This window comes from Gavia stellata, chromosome 6 (assembly GCF_030936135.1).
Source record: "Gavia stellata isolate bGavSte3 chromosome 6, bGavSte3.hap2, whole genome shotgun sequence".
Taxonomy (NCBI): Eukaryota; Metazoa; Chordata; class Aves; order Gaviiformes; family Gaviidae; genus Gavia; species Gavia stellata.
In genome coordinates this window covers 21,790,219-21,814,235 of record NC_082599.1, presented here as the reverse complement: position 1 = coordinate 21,814,235, position 24,017 = coordinate 21,790,219, and the positions used below count along the sequence as shown (strand labels likewise).

Genomic DNA, 24,017 nt, shown 5'->3' with positions numbered 1-24,017 from the left:
ACTTTGTGTGCACTCTGTGAGCACCTTGCATGTGGGAGTCAGCATGGACTACCTGAGTTGTGGAGTCCTAGCATGCGTCATGAAAACTAGCAACACAAATGCTGCTCTCCAGCTTCTCTGAAGGTCCCCTCTTGCACTCTCACTGGCCTCAGAAATCCCCTTCCACCTCTTTTCCTTCCCCATAACTATCCCTTGTCCTCATGCACAGAGCTCTCTTCCCTCAACACAGCCCCAGAGCTGCATCCATCAAACCCTTGAGCTTCTGCTCCCGTGGGAGAAAGAAGCAGGGTGCTTACATGGGGCTGCTGCTTAGCCCAAGCCCAGCATGGAGAGGGAAACAAGAGCATGTCCCAAACAGCTACAGCCACTAGATGATCCATGGTTGTCTCCCATCCCACTCGCTAAAAGCAAATGTGATACTGTTTAACTAGCAAAGAAGAGAAACGCCCAGCTACCAAAGCAGCTAAATCTTCTTCAGTTTTGAAAACAATATTACATTTGTGCTAAGTCTTTTTAGTTTTAGAGATGGAAATGAGAGTTAATAATTACTGGACCTGACCATACAGATATTTTGCCTGTAAACCCTGCGCTCTGCTACAGGCTTTTGGTCACGGAGTTTAGTGAAAAAATCAGATATTCTGTGTTAACCTTTAAACATGTCATAATCATTTAAAGAACTTCCATGGCCCCTATCGCCAGAATATCCAAAAGCTTCTTCATCTTTATTAAATGGTCCATCTCTAACGAAACTGTCTGGTAGGCAGTCAGCAGCTGAGTTTCAGTTTAAATGTGTGACCTGAGGCAGAGTACAAGGCCTGGATCTCCCTCCCACCTCCAGCTGCAAGGATTTAGTTTATGCAGTGCAACATAAGGATTCAGATGACTTTATTCAAGCAAGCAAAGCTAAATATCCTGCCTGAGACCTGTGACAACTTTAGTCTCCTGCTTAATTCACAAAGTCGCCCTGCACCAGTCTGGTGACCAGAGCACGCTGAACATCCCCTCGTATGAGGGTCAAACATGCGGTAATACATATGTTCACAAATATGGGCAGGACAATTACCTGGTGGTTAGTGCATTTATCTCAGAATAGTGAGATATGGATTCCAGGACTGAGAGGGAAAATAAAATAGCTGTCAAACCCGTATCTACACTTCTTCAGAGAAGTACATAGGCAAGGGCAAGCTATAGACACTCTCCACAAATTCTCTTGCAATCACATATTTTTAGAGTGAATGCAAGATTCCTTGCCAGAGAACCAGGTCCTTGCATAGGGGCCTTGATTTCTGGTTCTTATGTTTCATGTATTTTCATTACTAATTCCTTGAAAGAAAATGCATGTCTTATCAGGAGCTGGGACCACACTCCAAGACGCAATCTTCATCACAGATTTGAAGGGAATGAGCTTGTATCCAAAATCAGCTCTAGGAAGGGGCTTTCATGCTATGAACCCCAATTTTACCATTTGGGTTTGCAGGTAAGTATGTGGCCACGTGTTGGAGAGCTCTGAGAAGGGAGGTGCTCCTTTCTCCTCAGGATTTCTCAGCAGCTGGCTTGATTGCTTCTCCTGAGTGTGCTGCCTGGTGGGAAGCACCTTCAACCACACCTAGCTTACTTAGTTTTCTTTGTAGAGAAATTTGGTTGTTGACTTCCCCCACACCTTTCCCAGAGCGGTGCCTCACCCATTGCATACCCTGCTCCACTGGGACTCTGCTCATGAGTCTGCACCACACGGGTTTGCCCATGCCCACAGAAGAAACACGCTGGGGGCAAGGAGTTGAATCAGGGCACCCCATCTTCCAGGCTAGTGACTGACAAGATTTTTCTCTCATGGAAAAAACAGCCTTTTCAAGTGGTCTTGGGTCCTGATGGAGCTGACCATGCACTAGGGGCTGTACGGGCTACATGGTGGAGCAGTGACCACAGTGGTTTGCTCTGGCTCCTTTGAGCCCAGTGCCTGCTGAAGACCACAAACCAGTAAAAGACCACTTCCCCTTGGTTCTCACAGTTTATAAAACTGCTATCCTCAGCTAACATCATCAACAGATACAACTGAACAAAGATTTAGCTTAGTAGCAATAAATGACAAAGGATTGTTTTTTCCCCAAAAGCTTTGAACCTTAAAGATGCAGGTAGTTTTGTTGCTAGAATAAATAACAAGTAGCCTGTGCTACCATCTGGATGAATGTTGCCAATCTGGAAATGCTAATCCAGACAACACAATATATACTTGTCTATACCTTTTCTGTTAGCAAAGACTGGATGTGCAGAGTGCCTTACTACATAGGGTTAATTCAAACTATTGTATAAAATGCACCAAATTCTGGAGTGCTTATTTGTGTCTGCAGAGATTAAAGATCTGTCTATCCTGAGAGCAGACAAGACTATATTTGGGATCTGTACATGTATTTAAAAAATGCCATTTGAGATACTGTGCTAGCAATATTTCTAACAGAAGATTTTGTTACCTTTATTCACTTTCAGTCCCAAGCATCCAGGCTTTTTTTTTTTTTTTTTATTCTTTACACACACAAGAACTCACACAGGTAAATAAATATTTGCATGTGCTTTATACATTTTAAAATGCAATTACTTTCCTGAAAGCTTTTTTAATACACAGTCAATTCAGAGCCAAGATCTGGGGAAATTGCTTTGTTTTCATAACCGCAGCTATCAATCAAAAAGTAGAATGAGATCTTTTATCATTGATATTTCTGAGCAATGGTCAAAAAAAAAATTGATAGTTGAGATTTTCTTCAACAAATATCTTTACCACACCATTCTCCCTGAAAGTCACACATTTCTTTGTGAGCTGCAAATGTAGGAAGATGGTTACATCTGATTTCAAAAAATGACTACCAACACCAGTACCGCTGCAGGTAAATCACATGTCTCTTTAAGATGTCTGTTCCTGCTACCTTAATAATTTCAGCCACAGGTAAGTCTTTATGCAGATTATAATTGAAATGGTATAACTCTTCAGCCGCTCTTATCTGACAATTAGAAACTTCTTTCCCCAGTCACACCAGCTGGAACTACCAAAGGCCATGATAAAGAATGTACACTTCACAACACAGCAGTCACCCAGGAAGGGTTAATAACATCCCAATCTGCTCTCCTCCCCCATCTTCCCTCTTACTCCCCAAAAAGCAGCTCATGAGGGGTGGCTGATACAAAAGACTGCAAATCAGCTTGTGCAAAGGTGATGGATGAAGATACCACAGGTGCCTCTGGAGTGGCTGGAGCAGCCTGGTGGGGAGAGGGGCCTTGCCCATGGCAGGAGGCATCAGCAGGCTAACACAGGTTGCAGCCTGCAAGCGAAGCTGAACTTGAGTAGGGATTTCCCTGCAAAAGGGGAAATGGTGGCTCTGAGATTAAAGGACTGGTAATGGAGGACTAATCCATCCTCAGTTTTATGTTACCCAGGGGTGGGTGATACATGCTATAGGTAGCGGTAGTGAGGGGTTGCTGAGCAGACACTATGGGGCATGCCTTAGACATGGATGTTGGCTTCTGGCACCCTATCCTGAGATTTAAAAAAAAGTGTGATTAGGTTGAAATGGGACTTTTAATTTCTTTTTTTTTTTAAGAAGAAAATGTTCAATTCATTTTTTTCCTCTATTTGATCTCGGAACTCTTTCTTCAACTCCCTCTTTTCCAAAAGAAAGCCAATTCTGTACTGTCACACTGCACCGGTCCCCAGGGCTAGGCCAAATTCTGCTGTCAGTTATAGCAATGAAGCCGTTAGGGAACGACAGCCCTAGGGAGGCATCACCTGGGTTAAGAAGAGCAGACTCTTGCCTTCTGTGTCTGTGGTGACATTTGTTTTTACTTGAATAGCTTTTATGGCAGGGTTTACATTTTTTTTTGCTGATGTGTAGTAAAACATTTTTACTGTGGTTGGTTTAATTTTCAAAGCTTTAAAAAAATCAATTTGTTTCTTTGTAGTCAGTATATTGGAGCTGAAAACTGTAATGTACTATTACTTCAGGGTCACTGCTTAACTTCTGTCGACCCTCTTGCCCATGAATATTTCCTGGAGTTTATTACTGCAATCTATTACCTGGATTTCTATGCATAAACTTACATTTCTTGTTCTTAAGTAACCGCTAACAGAGTCTTCAAGAACAATGATTGATTTTAGGGCAAAAACAATTTACCACATGCAGGAACGTAAAATCCATGAGACGCTTCTCATGAATACCCACGTTCTTCTCTTTGTATTGCAAAGATTTTGAGAGGGGCATGAGAGATGCGGATGTTTCAGATGGAGCAATGTACAATGGGGAAAGAAAACACACAGTGCATAAAGTAAATAGGACACATTGACAATTATTATTCTGTCCTTTGGGGAAATTCTGAGTTAAATATCTGCTATTGTTCATCACAGCTTCTTCAACTAGGAGGAGGAAGACAAGGACGGTGCCAAAATCCTTGTTAAGCTTTTGGCAAACACTTTCTCTGACAAATTACTGGAACTATTAATATTTTTTTTTTTTTTACAGGGAGGTCTTTAAGAGCTACTTAAAGTATTGAATGTGGATTGGACAGTAGCATTAAAGGCAAACTGTTGTAACTGGCCAGGAAATGGCTGGCCAGTGGAGTTGCTACCTTACAGGCAGCCATCAGGAGAGCTCAGGTCAGCACATTACCCTGCTTATCTCTGTTGTTAAAGGGTGGTATCTAAAGTTTTTGACAGCTGTACATATTATTATAGTTACCACAAGACAACTAAGTAATAAGATTTCTGTCTGAATATGTGTATGTCTATATTCACCTAATTAATCTCTCATGCCATGCTAAAAACATCTAACTTTCTCTGCTCATCAACAAGAAGCTGTCCTGTGTAAAGACTTCTAATACCTCACTCCCACTAGAAAAATAATTTTTTTTATAAATGCAATATATAGAACGGATGAGATGCCAGAGCTTCCTTTGCTGTTGTTATCCAGTTTGGATGCTCTGTAACAGTATTTCTTATGATCCTAGTATCTCTGCGTGTGTTTTACAGGTTATAGCAATATAATGATACTACATTAGTCACACCACCAATTCTCACTCTACTTATCAAAGCAGCCTTTAGATAACTTCCAGATGAGACATGACAGTGGATAATCCATTATCATCTTTGCTGGGTTTTTTTGTCTTCTGAACAAAGGATTTGATTCAAATTATTAAGCTGATTCCAAGATGTAGCAGTTAAGACTAGCAGTTTCAAAATGTTTTTTTCCCTGCTTGAATGGAATGAATGAGCCTCTTCTACTTGCTCTAGGGAGAGAGGGCGATGTGTGGCAAATGAGATGAATAATGACCTGATTTAGTAGAGGAAAATTGCTGTAGGGAGAGATAATATTATGGGAACAAATAAAAAACCCCAAAGCAGGGAAGCTGAATAATACTTGAGGAAGGTGAGGGAAATGTTTTAATAGTCCTGCTCTTTGTGTGAACATCAAAAAAAATAAAAATATCAAGACATCCTCAGCACATCATTTGCAGCTTGACAGACACCAGGTCACCCTGGTCAAGCAGGACCTGCCTTTCATAAACCCATGCTGACTGGGACTGATCACCTGGTTGTCCCGTATGTGCTGCGTGATGGCACTCAAGGTTATCTGCTCCATAATCTTCCCCAGCATCGAGGTCAAGCTGCCAGACCTGTAGTTCCCTGGATTCTCCTTTCAGCTCTTCTTAAAGATGGGCATCACATTTGCTAACCTCCAGTCCACTGAGACCAGCCCAGTTAGCCAGGACTGCTGGTAGATGATGGAAAGTGGCTTGGTGAGCACTTCCACCAGCTCCCTCAGTACCCTTGGGTGGATCACATCTGGTCCCAAAGACTTGTGAGTATCTAAGTCGTGTAGCCTTACTTGCACACTCTACAGTTTATAATTTTCTTGCTTCAAAACACCATTCTTCATGAGAAAAAAAAGAAATAGATAAGGGAAGATGCAAAGAAAAAAATAAAGGCAGAAAGAAACGGATGATGGATTATCAAGCAGAGAAGTTTTTTTTTCAGAACAGAGTTTGACTTGTGATACTGATTGACCTTCATCTTTGAGGTACGTTCCATAACATGTGGAAATTTATAGCTGCCAAAATACCTAATAAGATTAATTTAAGTCAAAATCCTCAGACTCTGTGCAAAGGTTTTAGCTGTATAGACTTCTTATTTTGTTACTGAAATGAACAGAAGAGAATTGTTTCTTTTGCATCATTTGCTTCCTTGATATTATTAAATAGCTACTTGTTGCCAACACAACAGCGTAGGCTGAGGAGAAACTGTGAGTTATGACTTCATGAGTTAAACAGACAACATTTTCATGTGTCATCTGTCCCCAAAAATTCATTAAGTGCTTCCAAACATAATAAAATTTACCCTGTTTTTCCTTCTGTTTGCTAGGATTCAAACACTGCATTTTAAGGTGCCATTTTCATTTTTAAAACTTTTTGTTTTACAACAGGAATATGCACAGTCTGTCTTCTGTATGCAGTATTCATTGTGCACTAGAAATAAAAGGACCTAATTCTTCCTGGTGTTAGCGGAGCAACTTCGATGGTTGCAGCTGGACAGCTCAGATCCGACTTCACTGTGAAGCATAAAACTGAGAGGTCATAATCTCAGAAAATTCTTATATTTACCGTGTGTGTATATATCATTTGTATGTTTTTATTATCCACTTATTTTGGAAATCCAACTTGAATTGGTGACACCGCCATACTGGCAACCTCTTTGAAGACTTATTCCCTCAGCATTATGTGAATGAAATACATGCAACAAACCAAAATTGTAACCAAACATTAAAATTCATCCAGAAGTTTTGTACTTCGTCCCTGAAAAATGAGAACTCCTATTGATTTAATGAGACTTCATTTAGTGTCATCATACAAACACTGCTGGGGAATTGGTTTTAATGATCATATGAAATAAGATTGTTCAAAATTAATGTTAGGAGAAAAAGAAGCTGACAAAGAAGTCCACAAAATGTTTCTGAATCAAGCTGAAGACCACACTTTGACAACAGTAACCTCATTTTTTTTGCATGAGCTGGTACTTTGACCTGGACAATTGACTACGTAATAAGAATAAAGAAGCATACCATAATATGAGTATTCCTGAAGATGTCAGCTGCTCACCTTTGCCAGAGGTAAGAATAGTTTATGTTTACTCAGAGCTTTGTTTTAAAATCTGGCTCTTGGAGGTAATATCCAGACACAATTTGGCATGGAACTAGATCCATTTTCTGACATTTCCAAACTTTTCTGAGTTCTCAGGCACCCAAAGGGTTTGTCAGCAATACCAGTTTGGGTTCCCAGAGGGAGAAGAACTTCTGATTTATCAGAAGTGCCTAAGCTCATTTTAAACACCACAACTGATTAACAAGAAAATCAGAAGTCTTATTCTACCAAAAGGAAAAAGTTTAGGTTCTTAATTACAAAACTGGAAAACAGTTAATGTATTCTCGAATCACGTTACCTGTAAACTTCTTCCATACCTCCTCCAGTGACTTGGTTGACATGAGGCAGAGCTGGCATGTTAACATCTCCTGTTTTCATGGCTGGCTTGTCCTGGAAAACCTTTTGAAATTATATCTATTTTGAGGATGCTGCTTAAGCTGGAGTCCCCTTCTCTTTTCAGTTCCCTTTTCCTAAGTCTATTATCTTCTAAGACTACACTAAGACAGCTCTTCATCAGTTATGACTACAATAACTTAGTTTTCTCTTCCCCTGTTCAATACATTGCATAAAGTAAATCCAGCAATTTTGGACATTTCCTGGGCTTATCTCTGGGATTTAATGTGTTCTTCAATTAGCATTAATTAAATAGACTTTCTGAAAGTGTTAATGTTTTCAAGACTCTTAAATAAGAAATATTACCTGTAAATGCATATTATCAAACTCCTTAATGTCTAGATCTATGCTAAAGTCTACATAAGGACCATATATGACCTAGCACATCTGTCAGATTTATTACTGTTAATAAAAGTGGGGTTTTATCTAGAACCACCTTATCGTCCTCCATCTTTCAATAGTATTAGATGCTTGCAGTACCATGAAACAAAGTAGTGTAAATAGGGTCATCCTAGGGTAAACATGTTAAGCACGTTGAATTGTTGCAGTTGAATTCAAAAGAGGATGTAATCATCTCTTTCCACTGTCTAGACATTTGAAAGGGTTGTCAGGACTACAGCTACAGCTTACCAAGAATCTGCTTTTGCTCCACAGGGAGAGCTAAATCTTTGAGATCAAAGTCTCACGATAAACACTTAGCTGGGGTGGATTTCTGACATAAAAAATCATTAAATAAGTGCTACCCTTCACCGGACTTTTGCTTACCATTTCTCTCATTAGGCACACAGCCAGGCTCCATGGTGTACATGAAGTCACAAAGAATCATGTCTAGATGTTTATATCGGGGCTAAGGTGTTCAAGGGTAGATCAGACCAATATGCAGGGGCAAATCACAGGGAAACCTTACTGTGGAGAGAAGTGAAAGCTGTCAGAGAGCAGGAGTTACTGCCTGGGGCAAGCCCATTGCCCGGCAGATGGGTATACCTACCCTTGGAGAAACAGTTCTTGCGTTTCTGAGAGACAGGAACCACTACAGAAACCTTTTCAATCTGCAATATCCAAGTAGGGACCACTTCAAAACAAGATAAAAGGAGATATTCATCTGCTCCAGCCTCCAACTGCTCCTGGAGAGTTCTCCCCTTCTTAAAGATTTCCCTGGCAAAAGAAGTATGCCCACAGCGACTGGAAGGAAGAAAGCTTGCTAGGTTATACTTTTCTTTGAAGGTGTATCCCCTCCTTAACCCTGCTATCAGCACAAGTCACAGTGGTATTCTGCAAATCTGCTGTGCACTCCTACAGACTGAATGTTTGTCATGCATCTTAAGACGCTTCATCACAACAAGGGAAATATGTTAAGGTGAAATCTAAGACAACACAGCTTTTAAGTAACTGTATTTCTCATTTCTTTGTAGCCAGATCAGCTTTGTAGTGAAGGTGACTTAATTCAGTTCAATGAAACCAGTGTTAAAAAAATGTCTCTGGCAAACTCCATTCTCTGTCTGCACAGGCTGCAACCTTGGTGACTGGTTTAACTGGCCAGGCCCCTGCTTGCCCACCTTGGTGTGGTCCTGGAATGCCCATGCTGTGAATGCAGGCTGCTGGCATGCTTTTGAAGCAGTTTTCAGGGTATACACATGCTACTCCTACGTGAGGTTCTGATGGGGTAATCATTTGGGAAGCTCATGCAGAGGTTGTATGAACAGAATAACTGGAGATCAGAGAGGACCCAGGAACAGGACTGCCTCGCAGCTGACAATTCATCTTCTTCTTGTAGAATAGAAAACTTATCTTCCAAAGTGTTCCATGTTAATATGGGCCTTTAAATTCTCCTGTTAAAATTGTGCAGAGGAAGAGTATATGGACCTAAGCATAAAATTACAGTCTTTAGCTAGACTGTGCCAGCTAGTGAGATTTGCTAATTAGTTTGTTGGTTGATAAAGACTCTTCAAAACTGCTCCTTGAAAGCAAGCAAATTCCTCTCAACAGCTTTGCAGAAGAGATGTAAGTGGATACATAAGAGTGATACAGGGAAAACCACAGAGCCCTAATACAGCAAAATGCTAATACAGAAAAATGCTGTACTCTTTTTCAGAAATGAGCACATATTGTCTAATGGGACTGTTGTGCTTGTCTAACCTATGTAAATACCACATTGAGATAAAGATATAGATATATATGTATATTGGTCCAGAACAAAATCAGGACTTACATGTTTAATAGAGGGGGGCAGGGGGAAAGGCTGCAGAAAGAGGAAAAGTCAACATAAACCAAAGTTTATACTGTGGAGATGGGAATGAGATTAGGGAGTTCAACACACAATCTTGGATTTCAGATATGTAGCTCATCTCCAGAGAGGATCAGAAAGATGGAGAATTAAGCTGAAGGAAAAAAGGGTTGAACACATGTGAGGAGGAGACAACCTGAGTTGAAGGATAAAGATGTCCCTTCCCTGTTGTATGACCCAGTGCAGCATAATCACTGGTTTGTGGCTCATCAGGTATGACAGCTGCGCCTAGAGACATCTGTCCATATGGTAGGGCAGAAGCCAAAGTTCTGTATTGCATAGTGTCCATATTGTAACAGAGCCAGTTGTTCAACAGTATTATTTCTTCCAGGTGTTAACTGAAGAAATAACACCATATAGTATGTACACACTTAGCTTAGTTAATGCAAACCATGAGCTGGACCATAAACGTGGCGCAATCTTGATGCCCATAACGGGCCAAGCTGTGGTAATCCAAGCAAGAGAGTTCTTCCTGGCCACAAACTGCTTGAGCAGTCTGCGGTGTGGTTTCATCTGCAAGCAAGTTGGGAAAAGACAAATGGACAATGAGCTGATGAATGTGCAGCAGATTGTTGTGCTGCTGTGGCCGCTGCACAAAAATGTGCTAGTTGTTTTCAAGACTTAACTCCCAAATTTTTGCTACTGGTTGCAGCTGCCCTCTACCCCACCCTACCCCCACAACCATTGTTAACACCAGGCATTGGCCATCTGCAGAAGGTCTGTGCCACAGCTACTCCTGTCAGTTGTCTCGGCTAAGCACTTGTTAAGGTCATTCTAGCATTGAAGTTTGCCCAGGCTTGCTGACCTAAAACCTAACCCCAACCCAATTACTTTTTGTTACACTAGTCCTAACCCTTGTCTGGCTCCCCCTGCTGTGCCCAGCAGCAGATTTTGTTCTTTGGTCTCAACTGATTAAAAAAAGTTAACTCTACTCACAACTGCATGGGCCATAGTGATTAGTCAGGCCATTCTACCATCTCCAGATCGTAAGTAAGAAAGGCCTTAGTGTGGAATTGCTTGGTATACTTCTGCAGATCCTAATAAAGGCTGCTTTCTTGGAAAATGTGGCCATTGAAAAGCTATGTTTGAAACTGATTTGGTTTTAATTTTAGCTGAAAATTTTTGTTCTATTTAAAAACTTCCCTTACCTTTCTTTAAATTGACTACTTCAGTGACTACTGGTACCAACATACTCACCAAGAAATGTGTCCGTTCTGAATATCGTCCTATGCTGAGCCCCACTGCCCTGGCTGAATGAGACCTAATGGATTGCTCTGGTCCCCATTCCTCTCCTTAGCCCATCTCACCTTCCCTGTGGCCATCCATGATAAAAGGCCCGGGTGCTATGTACATATGGTTCATCACACAAAAGTTTGCGTCCATATATATTCAGGTTTCCATCACAACAACAGAGAAATGGCACTGGCAAAATTGTTTTTTTCTTGTCTCACTTTTATTTCCATGCTTGCTTTCTCTTGTGTCATTGTGTCATCCTTTAGCCTCTTTCAGTTCTCCCATGGCTTTAACTTAGCCTGCTGACCAGTGCTATACTGAAATACGAACTTCTCTGTTAAACTCGGCCCTGTCACAAGCGTTCAGAGAGCCTTCTGGTTCTTCTTCCATTCCTGGGTTCCATAGCTATCACTGTACTGGACATATGTCGAATAAGGGTCACAACCACAGCCTTTGCTGGAGTTGCAAGGATGGGATGTGGGACTTGGAACTCACAGGCCCTGTTTTGGGCTTTGCTGCCTTGTGGTTTTCAAAGTTGAGTAATGTCCTCGGAGCTCTGGATCACAAGCAGGCAAAGGCATTGTTTGGTGCAGCATTGCTGGTGCCTGTGTCAACGTTGTTGCAAAGGCAGAGTCATTGAAAGAATATGTTTGAAGCATCTCTGGTTCAAATAATTGAACTTTAGCTGGAACTTTCTGGTTTCTCGCTTTGAAAGGATGTTCCATTTCAAAAACTATTCCATTCTTTTAAAATCATTACAGAGCTCTAAGAGGAATCAAAACTGGTTTGGATTAAACTTTTAGTTTAACCTCAAACTTTATTATTTTTTCATGCTGCCTTGCTTGCTGAAATGTTTCTCTTTAATTTCCCCCCCCCCTTCAAATTGCCAGTGAACCACTTTATCACTACATGAGATAATGAGACTGAGTTCCAATTTCCACATCACAATGTGTCTACCACACCATGAGTCTGAACTATCTCTTTACCCCCACAGAACCTCGCCCTAACCATAGGTTGAGGCATAGGCGTAAGGCGGTACATGTGGGAGGCTTGTCATACTGCTGTCCTAGAGATAAGCAGAAAGCTTCACTGAACAAAGCTGCACTAGCATTAACCACGCAGCTCTTAGAGCCAGAGTACAGGCATATTCTAATTAATCACAATTACACAAACCCATGCATTTGCATATAGCACTGCATGGAGTTACAGGGAATTTGGCAGATACTTACTGGATGTGACTCAGCCAGGAAGGGAACCTCGGCGCTTGCCCCAGGAAATCAAGCTGAGGGGTGAGACTCGAGGCTCTCCCAGCTGGGGGAACAGGGGAAGAAACAAAGGCTCATTTAAGACTGCCGTGCCACTTCTCTGGAAAATTATTGTATTGCCCTATTTAACATGGAAGCTATCTCTCTGCTTCATACTTCACATCTGAGTTTTGCATGGCCCTTTAGTGATTCTACTAAAATGCTGTGCTCCTCCTTTGAACTGGCAAAGTGAAAGGCAGGTGCCAGCTGGGCAGCACTCTAAATTCACAGCTCTAACACCTCACTTCTTTGATGATACTAAACCTCAGCCAAATTCACAATAGCAATACTATTCACCTTCTTGAGCCCTAATCAGCCATCAGCAGAGCTCCAAAGGGAGGGAGGTGAACCTCGGTAGCAAACTCACTCCAGGGAATTAAAGTCTACGTGCACCTTCACTCTGTGATACTCTTAACATCAAGCTGCGGACCCCATAAGGGTCACATACTCAATTTTGTCCCAGTAGGGACTAATCCTAGCTGATCAAGTATTATTTATGGCTCTAAAATTTTCTAAATCTTTTTCTCTCTGCAGGTGGGAAAGTAGGTAATTTTTAGACATTGCTCAGTTACAGAAGAAGATATTGCTGATTGTAGTCTATTTATTATTATGCAGGCACAATCCTCTGCAAAACAATAGCAAGTGCAAGCTCACTAAACAGGAAAACTCACTTTGGTTTGTTTCTGGAAGAGGATACAGAGGTATTCTTTCTGCTCTCACGGATGCTGCAATTACCTATCAGTTTCTTTTTCCCAAATGAAGCAGACTTCCTCCCCTGACTTCTCAAATTCAAAAGCAGGTATCCTTCCAGGCTAGCACTAAATGCTTACAGGAGTGCAGCTGAGGGGTGCCTCACCTGTACCTATCAGAGCCGAAGAGATAACAGCATGTTGAAAAAGCCAGAGAAAAGAAATGTTAAAAAACTCCACTTTTCATAATCAGATGCAATAAGCCCAGAATATGTGTAGGTTGAAAAGACTGTTGATATGAAAAGAAAAAAGACAAAAAAAAAAAAAAGCAGATTCTTAAATGAATGTGTGAATGAGAGCGAGCACTTGCAAGCAGTATGACACTGGAATACAATGAACGGGGAGAATCTTCCCACCCTTCCTTCCTGAATGATTGATGTTATAATCAGGGATGCTGGAGCTACACAAGAAGAGAAAAATATAAGGCCATATTCTTGACTGGTGAAAATGAAAGCATTCACATTGATTTCTATGCAACCACTGCTGTTTATGCGCTGCAAGATATATCCCTAAGAGAGGTGAGATAATGTGCAAGGATGACGAAGATAAAAGCACATAAGAGAAATGAAAACTTATCACAGGCACTGTGTTCCAAGTAAACACAGCTCATAACCTCAGGAAGCCTTCAAGAAGTTTCTCTTTCAGTTTTACTTGTGCTTTATAAATAACAATGAACACATATACTTCTCTGTTATGAATGCCTCTCCAGCAATGACATGTTGTCATTAATCATTATAGGATTCATTATTTACTTTCAGCTGAGGTTTTTTTCAGTGCAATAAGATGTTTTGCCTGTGCTTTTACACAGAATTATACCAAGATATAGCTATGTCCTGGCTATCTTTTTTAATACAAGAGGGACAATGCATACAGCCTTCCTTGGAGAGCACGGTTTGATTTTTACCATGGAGCACAAGAAGTACTGAATGCCATGACTGTATGCTAACCTCCCAGCGTGCACACTGCAAAACTGTCACACAACTGCAGAGCATTGCAAATTAGGACTGTGGGACCTAGTACGTTGCTAGTACTTTTATCTGCAACTGCACGCTTCAGCTGACTATTGCGAATCCTTTCCTTTCTTCAGCATACAAAGTTTTTGTAGTCGATCTGTGAAGAATACAAATCTGAAACTATAAACCATTGTAAGACTGAGAAGCAGAAGGAAATGAAAGAAATTTGAGTTGCACTCATTTAGGCTTTTCTATATTATACATAGGGGGCTTGAAGGATTTGTTATTATTTATTTTAGCAACATGTAAACTTCTTTTCTCAAATCATCCAAGTCTTTCATATTTTAAGATTTACTATAAATTTATAATATGCTAATTTATGATTTTAAAAGTACAAAAGCAGATGAAAACAGATTTTGAAAGTTCTCCAGACCTTACTGTTCTTACTGTCATCTAACAATACTGCTGACAAACAGCTGAAAGAGAGGCAGTCCTTCTTTAAGACTACCTCCCTATCCCCTCCAGTAAAGGCCAAAAACTCAATAGTGCTCTCAGCAACTCCAGCAAAACTTGGGGAAAATTGGGCAATCCACCCAAGTGTCAAGGAAAAAACTGGTATTCTAACAGCATGAAGAAGCGTCCCTCTCCCATTTTGTTTAAGAAACAGTAATAGCTTTAATAATAACTCGACCAACTCTGCACAAAAGTCTGTAGCATAATCCAGATCACCTGGTATGCAGGGTGATCACACTCTCCAAATTCCCACAGATTTCAGTGAGGCCAGGATTTCATTCCTGCTGTTACTTAGCATAAGATCTTCGGTGTCACTTTCTCTTAGGAAAGAATTACTGCCATTATTTTTAGCAATACTTGGACTGGTTGAAAAGGATCTGTATTTTTTCCAAGGGAACGTGCAAAAAGGTTGAACTAGAAGGGTCCACTGTAAACTCGAATGGATAAACCTTACTGGTAGTATCCTCCCATATCCTATTTGAATATACGTTGAAAAGATTTTGCAAATTTCTGTTTATACTTCAAATACACTTCTTAAAACCACAAATGTTCTGCTTTGGTTTACACATACACACATCAAAGATCAAAGAGCAAGACAATTACAGTGGAGCTGATGAATTCTTAATCTCAGAAACAGTGGTAAATTAAGGGAAAACACAGTCTCGTTACTGGTTGTTCTTTTGTGATTAAGTATTAGTTATCTGCTATGTTTGACATTCTGTAGCCCTATTTATTTGATTAATTTAATTGTCGTCCTAATTAATTTAATTATTTTGTAGCAAGGGTTGAGGGGCTGGTGCGTTCATGGTTCTCTCCATGGAGCTCAACTGATTACCAGCACCACAGTTTGCTGAACGGGTAAAAAGCCACCGCCCGGTCCCCGGTGCCCCTTTTGCTTGTCGGGGCTTGACTGATGTGCCCTCGGCTAGTTTCTGTCTCCGCGCCGTTGTTCACAGATTAATGTAGGGGATGGGATTATTCACGGTGCGTTAAATTAAGCATGTAGATCAATTTTTGCAGGAGAGAGCCCCCTCTTGCTCTTTTGAGTGTACATAAGCAACTCTTCGACTTACGAAGAGAAAAATAAAAAAAAAGGGGGGGGGGGGGAGCGTGAAGGGAGGCTGGTTTTCCTCGGAAGCACAGGGAAAATTGGGGGGGCAGGGAAGGTGGATTTGGGGGTCGCTTTAGTTTGTCACCCCACGAAACGAACGCATCTTTACAAAGCAACTTTTGAATAACCGGGCGACCGCGGGCTGGGCTCTCCCCGTCCCCCGGAGCTATACGTGCCGCCCACCACCCCCCCGCCCTCCACACACACCGTGCCGCTCCGCGGCCGCGCAGGGGGCGAGCATGGGCCCCAGCCTCCCGCCGTGCGCTGTAGGTTCCCGGCGCTCCGGGGCAGCGAGCCGCTCTGCGCCGTAGCCAGGTGCCCGGGGAAGCAGCGCCTCCCGGGACCTCCATGCGGCTCGCTGCCGTGGCCGAGCGGCAGCCCGCGGAGCCGAGCGCGGCTGCGGGAGCGCTCCACTGCTGTCAGTGGTGGGAGAGACGGTGCAGCCCCGGCGCCTGCGTCCCACCGCGCTCCTGCGGAGGGGGCGGGGGGCAGAGCGAGCGGGGCGGCCGGGACCCGGCTCCAGGCGAGCCCACCGCCCGCCCTTGCGCGGCGGGCGGCGGCGGCAGCGCGGGCGCGCACGGCGGCGGGGGGCGCGCTGTGGGCTGGGGGGGCACCCGCCTCCCGCGGCTGCCCTCGGCCCCGCGCTAGCACCGCCGACCGCGGAAGGCGCCCCGAAAGAGAAGGAGAACTTGTTCGTCTCCGCCAGCCTCCCCGCCGCTCGCATATCCTCTCCCGCGGCGCATCCGCCCGCTCTCCGGGTCCTGCTCCCCCCGGGGCTCGGGGCTGGCCCGCCAGCTCCAGCTGGAAGATTTCCCCGCTCGTTTCTCTTGGAGGGGTTTCGTCGGTAGCGGTGTACCGAGGGGAGGCTCCCTCCCTAAGGCACCCTGCCTCACCCTGCGGGGGAAGGGAGCTGGGTGGGGGCAAGCCAGGAAGGGAGGATCTCAGTGGCTCTCCTAAAATCTATCAGCAGGCTGCGAGGAGGGAAGAGTTTGGCACTTCGCAGGCGAGGCTGGGCTTGTTTTCCCCAGCGGTGATGCCGCTGGACTGAGAGCGGCGCGGCCGTGCAAGTTGGGGGGACGGAGCCCCCCACCACCACTTCGCCGTCCCCCAGACCCGGTCCAGCGCCTTCAGCCCCGGTGGCTCGTCCCTGCGGCCCCGCTAAATGAGAGCTGGTCGGAGGACAGAGCGACGCGGCGCCTGCTAGGGCTGCTCTCCGCCGACCTCCCCGGACTTTCCCACCCCCGACGAGGAGCGGCGCGCACCCCGCAGCCCGGAGAGTTGTCTCGGCAGGCTCCGTGCTATGGCGAGGCTGCGGAGAAGCAAACTAGCCGCTGGATTTCTATTACTTTTCCAGTGCCTGAGCGAGCGCTGCCAGCTTGCCGGCGGGGAGGCACCGAGGCAGAGCCGCGGTAAGCGAGGCCGGTACCTGCCGGGCGGGGCTGGCCGGGGCAGCGCCGCGGAGCCCGGGGCAGCGCGGCCGGGCCGGGGCGGGGGAGGGCCGGGGTCAGGGCGCCGCGCCGCCTTCCCGCAGCACCGGTGCGGTGTGGGCTCCGCCGGCAGCTCCGCGGGCCGCGTACCCGGAGAGGGCAAACGCCGTTTGGGGGTTGGCTCCCCCGGCTCCCGAGGGAGGCCCGGGTGGCCGCGGTCCCGGCTTTCCACCCCTCCCTCCCCCGGCTTCTCCGGAAAGAACTCTCCGTTACTTCATTTATTTATTTTAATGAGAATTCGGGACTTCCTCCTTTAATAAATCTGCCCCACATCACCGGGAGCCGGTGCTGTTCCCCTCCACAGCCCCTTCGCGGGGTCCCCGGAGCCTCTTTCCCAGCCATGTACTACATGCTCCTGAAGGCCAAGGGCTCCCACCTAAGCGCCGGGAAGGGAGGGACGGAGACACCGGCTCCCCCGGGAGCCCCAGGCAGCGGGAGCAGCGGTCCGGGGCGCCCCGGCAACCTCCCCCCGCCTGCCCGCCGTGGGGCCCCGCTGCTCTCCCAGCAGCGAGCCGTGGAAGGGGAGGCAAAGTTTTCCTACAGATCCTGCCTGGAAGAGCTAGCGGGCACTCTTCGCCCCCGCGGAAGTCAGTAGCTTGCAGCCTTCCCTGGAAACCAGGCGTTGAGAGAAAGCGCAAGATAATGAATGGAAGAAGCCCCACAGGGCTGTGGGACCTGTTCCTTGGGAGCGAGAGGCTCGCTCTGTTGACTAAGTTTGCTTGTTGATAGTATTAGGGTCCTCTTGCCAGTCCTCCTCGGAGACACCTGTTAATGCATGACGCACAGCACCTGGAGTGCTTTCTCTCCAGCCGCTGTTTCCCACAGCCTGGGGTTCCCTTTTGATCACTAAAGCCTTCTGTATCCCACATTCCTGTGCTGTGGAGGGGAAAGCTGCTAAAGGGAAGTTTGGTGTGTTTGTGGATAGATATTTAAGAAAGAAGTGAGGAAAGTCGTGGGTTTTGTGTGTCAGGGGACCTTGCTGCAGCAGCTTCTAGCTTACAGATATTTTCAAAAGCTGTGCCTTTCTTTATATTTGAAATACCAGCCAGATTATTATCAGATGAAACATGTCCACGGGGTCTCCTTGGTGCAACAGAATTGTCCCTTCTTTCTTTTCTAAAAGGTTTGATACAAATGTGAAGAATTTTGTGGTCACAGCGTAACTGACCCGAACAAGAGAGACTGGGGAGTTATTTGAAATGTCCAGTGAGATCATGTGCCAGACAGAGCGGGGATTTTCCCAGGCAGGGGCCTACTGCTGGGTTTGGGAATTGCTAAATGACAAGGTAGCTCAGCAGGTTGCTGGGGCTCACATGTCTCTTGGGGCCAAAGGGAAAAACCAGGAGGACACTTTTCATGTACTGCTGCAAAATTCATGCCGCTGCTCTCAGGGCTTTAGGCAACAAATGTTGGTATTTGTTAATGTTAGTTATAAGGAAAAATAAAGTGTGGTGGTGAGATTAAAAAAAGCAAATGAATATGTTGTGTGGCAGTGGACTGAGCTCACAAAGTCTATTAAACTTCCAGCCATTGTATCCGGAAAATAAAATGTCAGTGCTGACTAAATGAAATATAATTTATCAGTGGGCAAATAATCACTGAACATCACTGATTTAGGCTATTAAGTTGTAATAGTCATCAATGTCTGCACCAGGAGGTGCTAAATAGAAGATATACCAACAGCTTGCTTATCTGTAAATCCTTTATTAATGTCCTGTGTCCTTTATTAACATCTTCCTGATTGTGATATGAAGTATCAAGGAGTTTATAATCAGGCAAATATTATTTTGATATTTAGTACATTCTGAAGAAACTATACCAAGCAATTCTGTTCTTCAACTAGTAAGATGGACAATCTGATGTTAGTTTTGACAGCTAGATGTTTATAACCTTGGCATCTTTTCCTTCCCTCTTGGTTAAAAAGACTGTATTATGACAGCAATAATTAAATGTCATTAGCATAATCAGGGTTGTGTTTAACATGTTTACATCATTCCTTTTTTTTGTTTTTAATACTGCTCTTCTTTGGAAAAAATGCAGTGACGGACTGTGTATAATCAGTAAGAGGAGGGTAATTATTATGTAAAGCCAGGGAAACTCAACTTCAGTCTCTGGGAGTCAACATAAAAAGTGCTGTTTCAAAGTTTTTCTCTATTTAGTATCTATTGTATACCTCAGATAAAACCTTTGAAGAATTAAAGTAAAAAATAAATCTTTGAAGTAGCTGCAAATTCTTAAAGGGAGGTTGTTTTGACATGATCTTTGAATACTCAGTAGCAAAACATCTTATTGAAACTGAATGAAGGAACAGTAGCAAGAAATACGTTTAGCATGCCGTGGAAGAGCTGGAGCCAGGAGAGGGTTTCTGAGGATGCTACCAAAGGGATATGCCATGAGTCCAACAGAGACAGAAAAAAAATGCACCGGCATTTTTTGCCAGCTCCCCAGAATTACTTTGCTGGGTAAAATCAGGTCGGATCAATGCAAGTCAGATAATTTTCTAGGCATGTCGAACTTGTCCGGCTGCCTCTGGGTGCTCCTAAAATCCAGATTTTTGTGACCGGGGTGTGAGCCTGCGAGGCCGCGCGGGCAGGAGCGGGGCTGTCCCCGCTAGAGGGCAGAGCGGCGGCCGCGCGGGATGCGGCTCCTCAGCAGGAGCGCTCCGTCCGTCCGTCCGTCCTCCCCCGGGCCCGGGCAGAGCTTCGTTTTTGCTGACAAAAATGCTATAGATCAAGGATGAAGGTTCTTCGTCAACATAAGATTTGTGTGCATGTGTGCTTTACAGCCACCAAACTGAATATGGCATGAATTTAGTGAACTGAAGCAAATGGTCTTTTGAAAGCTCGCACAACAATTAAGGCTCCTGGTTGTTTAAGTGAGGACTCACTGCTTGTTGAAGTGTTGCCACAAGAAGCCTTAAAAATGCTACATTCTTTTGCAAACGCCATCAGTCAGAATTAGGAGGCTGTTATTGTAATTTTTCTTCTGTCAAAGCATATTCCGGAATCCTGGTATAATTTATATTCATCGGGCTGCAGCTGTCTCCAGGCATCAGCATTCAAAGAGGGGTAGAATTATTTTTATGGGATAAACTACCATTAAGCAGTGTTTATCTAGCATTTATCTACTGCTGAAATAGTCACATTTTTGGTATTGCCTGAGCTTTACTCTGTTTAAAAAAACCAAACAACCGAAATCAGACTTATGTCATTACCCATTCCAATCTTCAGCTTTTATCTTAGCAGTATCAAAAGAAATATAGTATCAGACAACATGTATGTCAGGGTTTTTTTTCTCTTTGCATTCAAAATTACATGGTTTTTTTTTCCTGCACATGGTATGTAAATGGGGACAACTGGGTTAGAGGATCCCAGTGACATTTGAGAGTAAACCCTATTTACATGTCATAAGTATTTTACTAAGGATTCCCTCTAAAGTAGGAATCTTTTTTAACTTTCATCCTCGTTCTTACTTTTATTTTTGTGCTTTTTGTCCTTGTCATTTCCTCTGAAAAAGTGGTTTGAAATATTGCTAGTAAATAGAGGGTAAATTAAGACTACGATAAGGTTGACTTAGGTATTAAATTCAGTTTCACAGAAACTCATTTCCACAAATTTAGAGTAATATCAGTACTCATAGTTCATTGAAGATTTAAAAATCCCTTGGGGAAGGCAGTGTTTTTGTTTGGCTGTAAATATTCCTTTTCAGAGTTTACATCCTCACATAGGCACTTAAAACCCAGCAAATACTTGACTCAGACGCTAGGTTTTGTTTGATACTTAACTTGGAGTTGATGATAAATAATAGGGAAACCAGCTCTCTACACTGTAAACAAATGTAGAAAATGAGGAAAAGGTCTTTATAGTTTGAAAAGTTCTTTTGTTCTGGGCAACAATTTATTAGCAACACATACAGGACATTTAAAGCAAGATGCTGGGACAACATCTACTGCCTTGCTGAATACCAGATTCCTCTAAAACTATTTGCAGTTCAGGAGGGCTGTTTCCTTTAGGGGAAGAGACTCTTGAGACCATGAGGGAGGTAGATGAGGGAACTCATAATGTTAGGTGATGAGAGAGACCCACCAAGGAAAATAGTCACAGACCTATGGTGAGTCAGCATTTTCATTAAGGACTTTTTGGCACATTTTCAGCGGAGCAGTGCTGCAGGTCCCTGCACCTGCACAGACCTCAGGAGATGGAGGTTTAGACATGAAGCTTGTATTTCCTGCAGGACTACTATGCAGCAATGCCTGGAAAGTTGCTTTGCTTTGAATTATGCTAAAGACAGCTGCCACACAAGAAAGACGCTCAGTTGAGTGGTTTTCTCCACTAAGGAAATAAAAATTTCTTATTAACAGAAATAAAAATAAAAGCATCATTTGACTCTGTTTTTGATAAAAGTCACTGTGGTTTCCTTGGACTGTCGAAGTACTGAGCAGTTCTGCTGCTGGTAACCTTGAAAGCACTGGCAAAAAGAAAGCTCTGTAGCAGCCCCAATTTCAAAACTTATCGAGGCTGCAGTCTCTTAGACTGAGAGAACAGCTAGGGTAACTGGTGTGAGTGTATTTTGAATTCCCGGTGTGATTCATGCTTCCTAAGGAAAATGAATACCAAAGCAATTTAATAAGGCAGTAGTTAAGGTAAGCGTGTGCTGGGGGCTCTCTACAGAGTGACCAAAAGGTAATTTGACAGGAACATTTCTCATCTAGTACAAGGAAATGTTGCAGGCTTGCCAGCCGTGTGAAATTATATCCAACTATTAGGTTTGATGAGGGCTGAGCTGGGAGTGTTAATGCAGTTCAACTGGCAGATGTCATATTTACTAAACTGGAGAATTGCATAATCACAGCAGGAACTGGATGAACCCTGGAGATTACTTTCCATGGAGAAGTATGCAGAGAAGCCATGCTAAGTGCACGTGGGTTTTGGTTTTGTTTGTGGCTTCTGACAAATGAGCATAAAACATTGCCCTGAGGTAATGTTTGTGAGTGCTGGGTGCTGTGTCTCATCATGGAACACTTCCTCCATTTCTTTCTCTTTTCTTTTGCCTCATCCAACTAATAAACATAGCTTCAATTAGCACTCCTTGCTGTCAGCATTGAGCAATCAGTTGTGCTAAGTATCTGTGTAAATTTTGGGTTTGAAAGAGCTTGTGTAACATTTTCATCTCCCTCAACCAAAAGGCAGCGCATAGCAGTGTGTTTTCAAGTTGCATTTGGCCCAACCTTTCTCTCTTCTGAAACAGGCAAATGGAGCAGGTTCTTAGACAAGATCCAGGGTCAGGCTTGATACTCGAGTTGGACACGCAGTTTCAAAAGTAGCAAATATCCTGATGGGATGAAACATCAAGAGAAATGTAAGGATTAATATGAAGATAGATACAAGACAAGACATCACAAGAGTGATGCATCTGCTCTACTCGACAATGGTAAGATTGCAACAGGAATATTCCCTTCAGTTTCAAGCACTGCACTTTAAGAAATATGTGGACTAATTGAGGAGTGTCATATGAAGAAAGAAAGAACAGAACACTGCTAGAGAGAATAAAACCAAGAGGTGACATGGTAACAATCTTCAAGTGTGTAAAAGGATTCTGCAGAGAAGAAGGGAATAACTTGTCCTCAACAAGAAGTAATGACTTAAATTGCAGCAAGGCAGATTTCTAAATGTTAAGGCTAGGGGAGTAGATTATCTCTTGAGTAGTCTTCATCACTGAAACAGGTTAGATAAACATATGTCTGAAATGTCATTCTGTCCAGAAAGACAGCTGTTCCTGCCTTGGAGCAAGTGGCTTGTCAATGTGACCTTTCAAGGTCTCACCCAGCTATCTTGAATCACTCTGTGTGGGTAGCTTTAAGTACACAAGGGTTCACCTTGAACTCTGCAGCTAGATAAAATACAAGCATGAATTCAAGTGCTCTCTTAGCTCGAGGCCTCTGTCTCTCGTTTGTCAATGATATATGTGGCTTTAATGTGATTTTAACGTACACTTTTTGTGGCTGCAGACAAGGTAAAGACATTTAAAATGCTGCTGTACTTAGAGTTCTTATGTCATGAAATAAGGCTTTTAAAATCAGATTTCTTTCTTACTTGGTTTAGAACTTTTATCTTTTAATATGAACACTATCTAGGTTCCATTCTAAGCAGATTTTTTTTTTCTTTAAGATATTCTCATAGTGGCTTTTTTGAACTTTAGGCAGGCATCACTTAACCCATGTCATTTTGAGTGAAAAATCATTGACTTGAATAGGGAGAGTTCCACCAATGGAATATATAAACCTTTCCATTTAACCTATCACGAGTAAAGTTTCAAGTATATGTTGTTTCACAGCTGATGCTAGGAGCTCTGGTCCTTTTCTTTATAGATGTAATTGTACTGTGTCAAAGGGCTGCTTATGTTACAGGAATGCTATGCCATTTAGTTTTTACTGCAGCTTTCCTTAACTGCTGTAGTTAGTAGGGCAGATTCTGTTGGAAGTTTTGTCTGCATTTAGCAGCAGAATAGGACACAGTGGTTATCCAGCAATAAGCACTTTGAGTCATATTTATTCTAGTCAAGCATTTTTTTTTCCTTTGGTCATAATGTGAATCCTGCAAATATTAAATGGGCAATACTGCATCTGGGCTGAATAATTATAGCTTTCCTCTTCACAAGAGTTGTTAGTCTGATTGTAAAAGGCAAGTGTCATCTATTGTAACTTCAGTGTTTTCTGAAGGGTGAAGTATTAAGAGGGAGTGCATCACTATGCAGGTTCTTCTTTTGATGAGTCAGCAGCTGAACTAAAAATCCATTCAGAATTGCTGTCTTGGCC

At 43.3% G+C, this 24,017-nt stretch overlaps 1 protein-coding gene across 1 annotated transcript in view; it reads left to right on the top strand.

Annotated features, from left to right (window-relative positions):
- The first annotated feature begins 16,928 nt into the window (after positions 1–16,928).
- PLXDC2 (plexin domain containing 2) overlaps positions 16,929–24,017 on the top strand; it is a 283,797-nt gene continuing 276,708 nt past the window's right edge. The window contains exon 1 of the mRNA XM_059818461.1: positions 16,929–17,125. Coding sequence (XP_059674444.1) covers positions 17,017–17,125 — 109 coding nt within the window. The 5' untranslated portion in view covers positions 16,929–17,016. The remainder of the gene's footprint in view (positions 17,126–24,017) is intronic.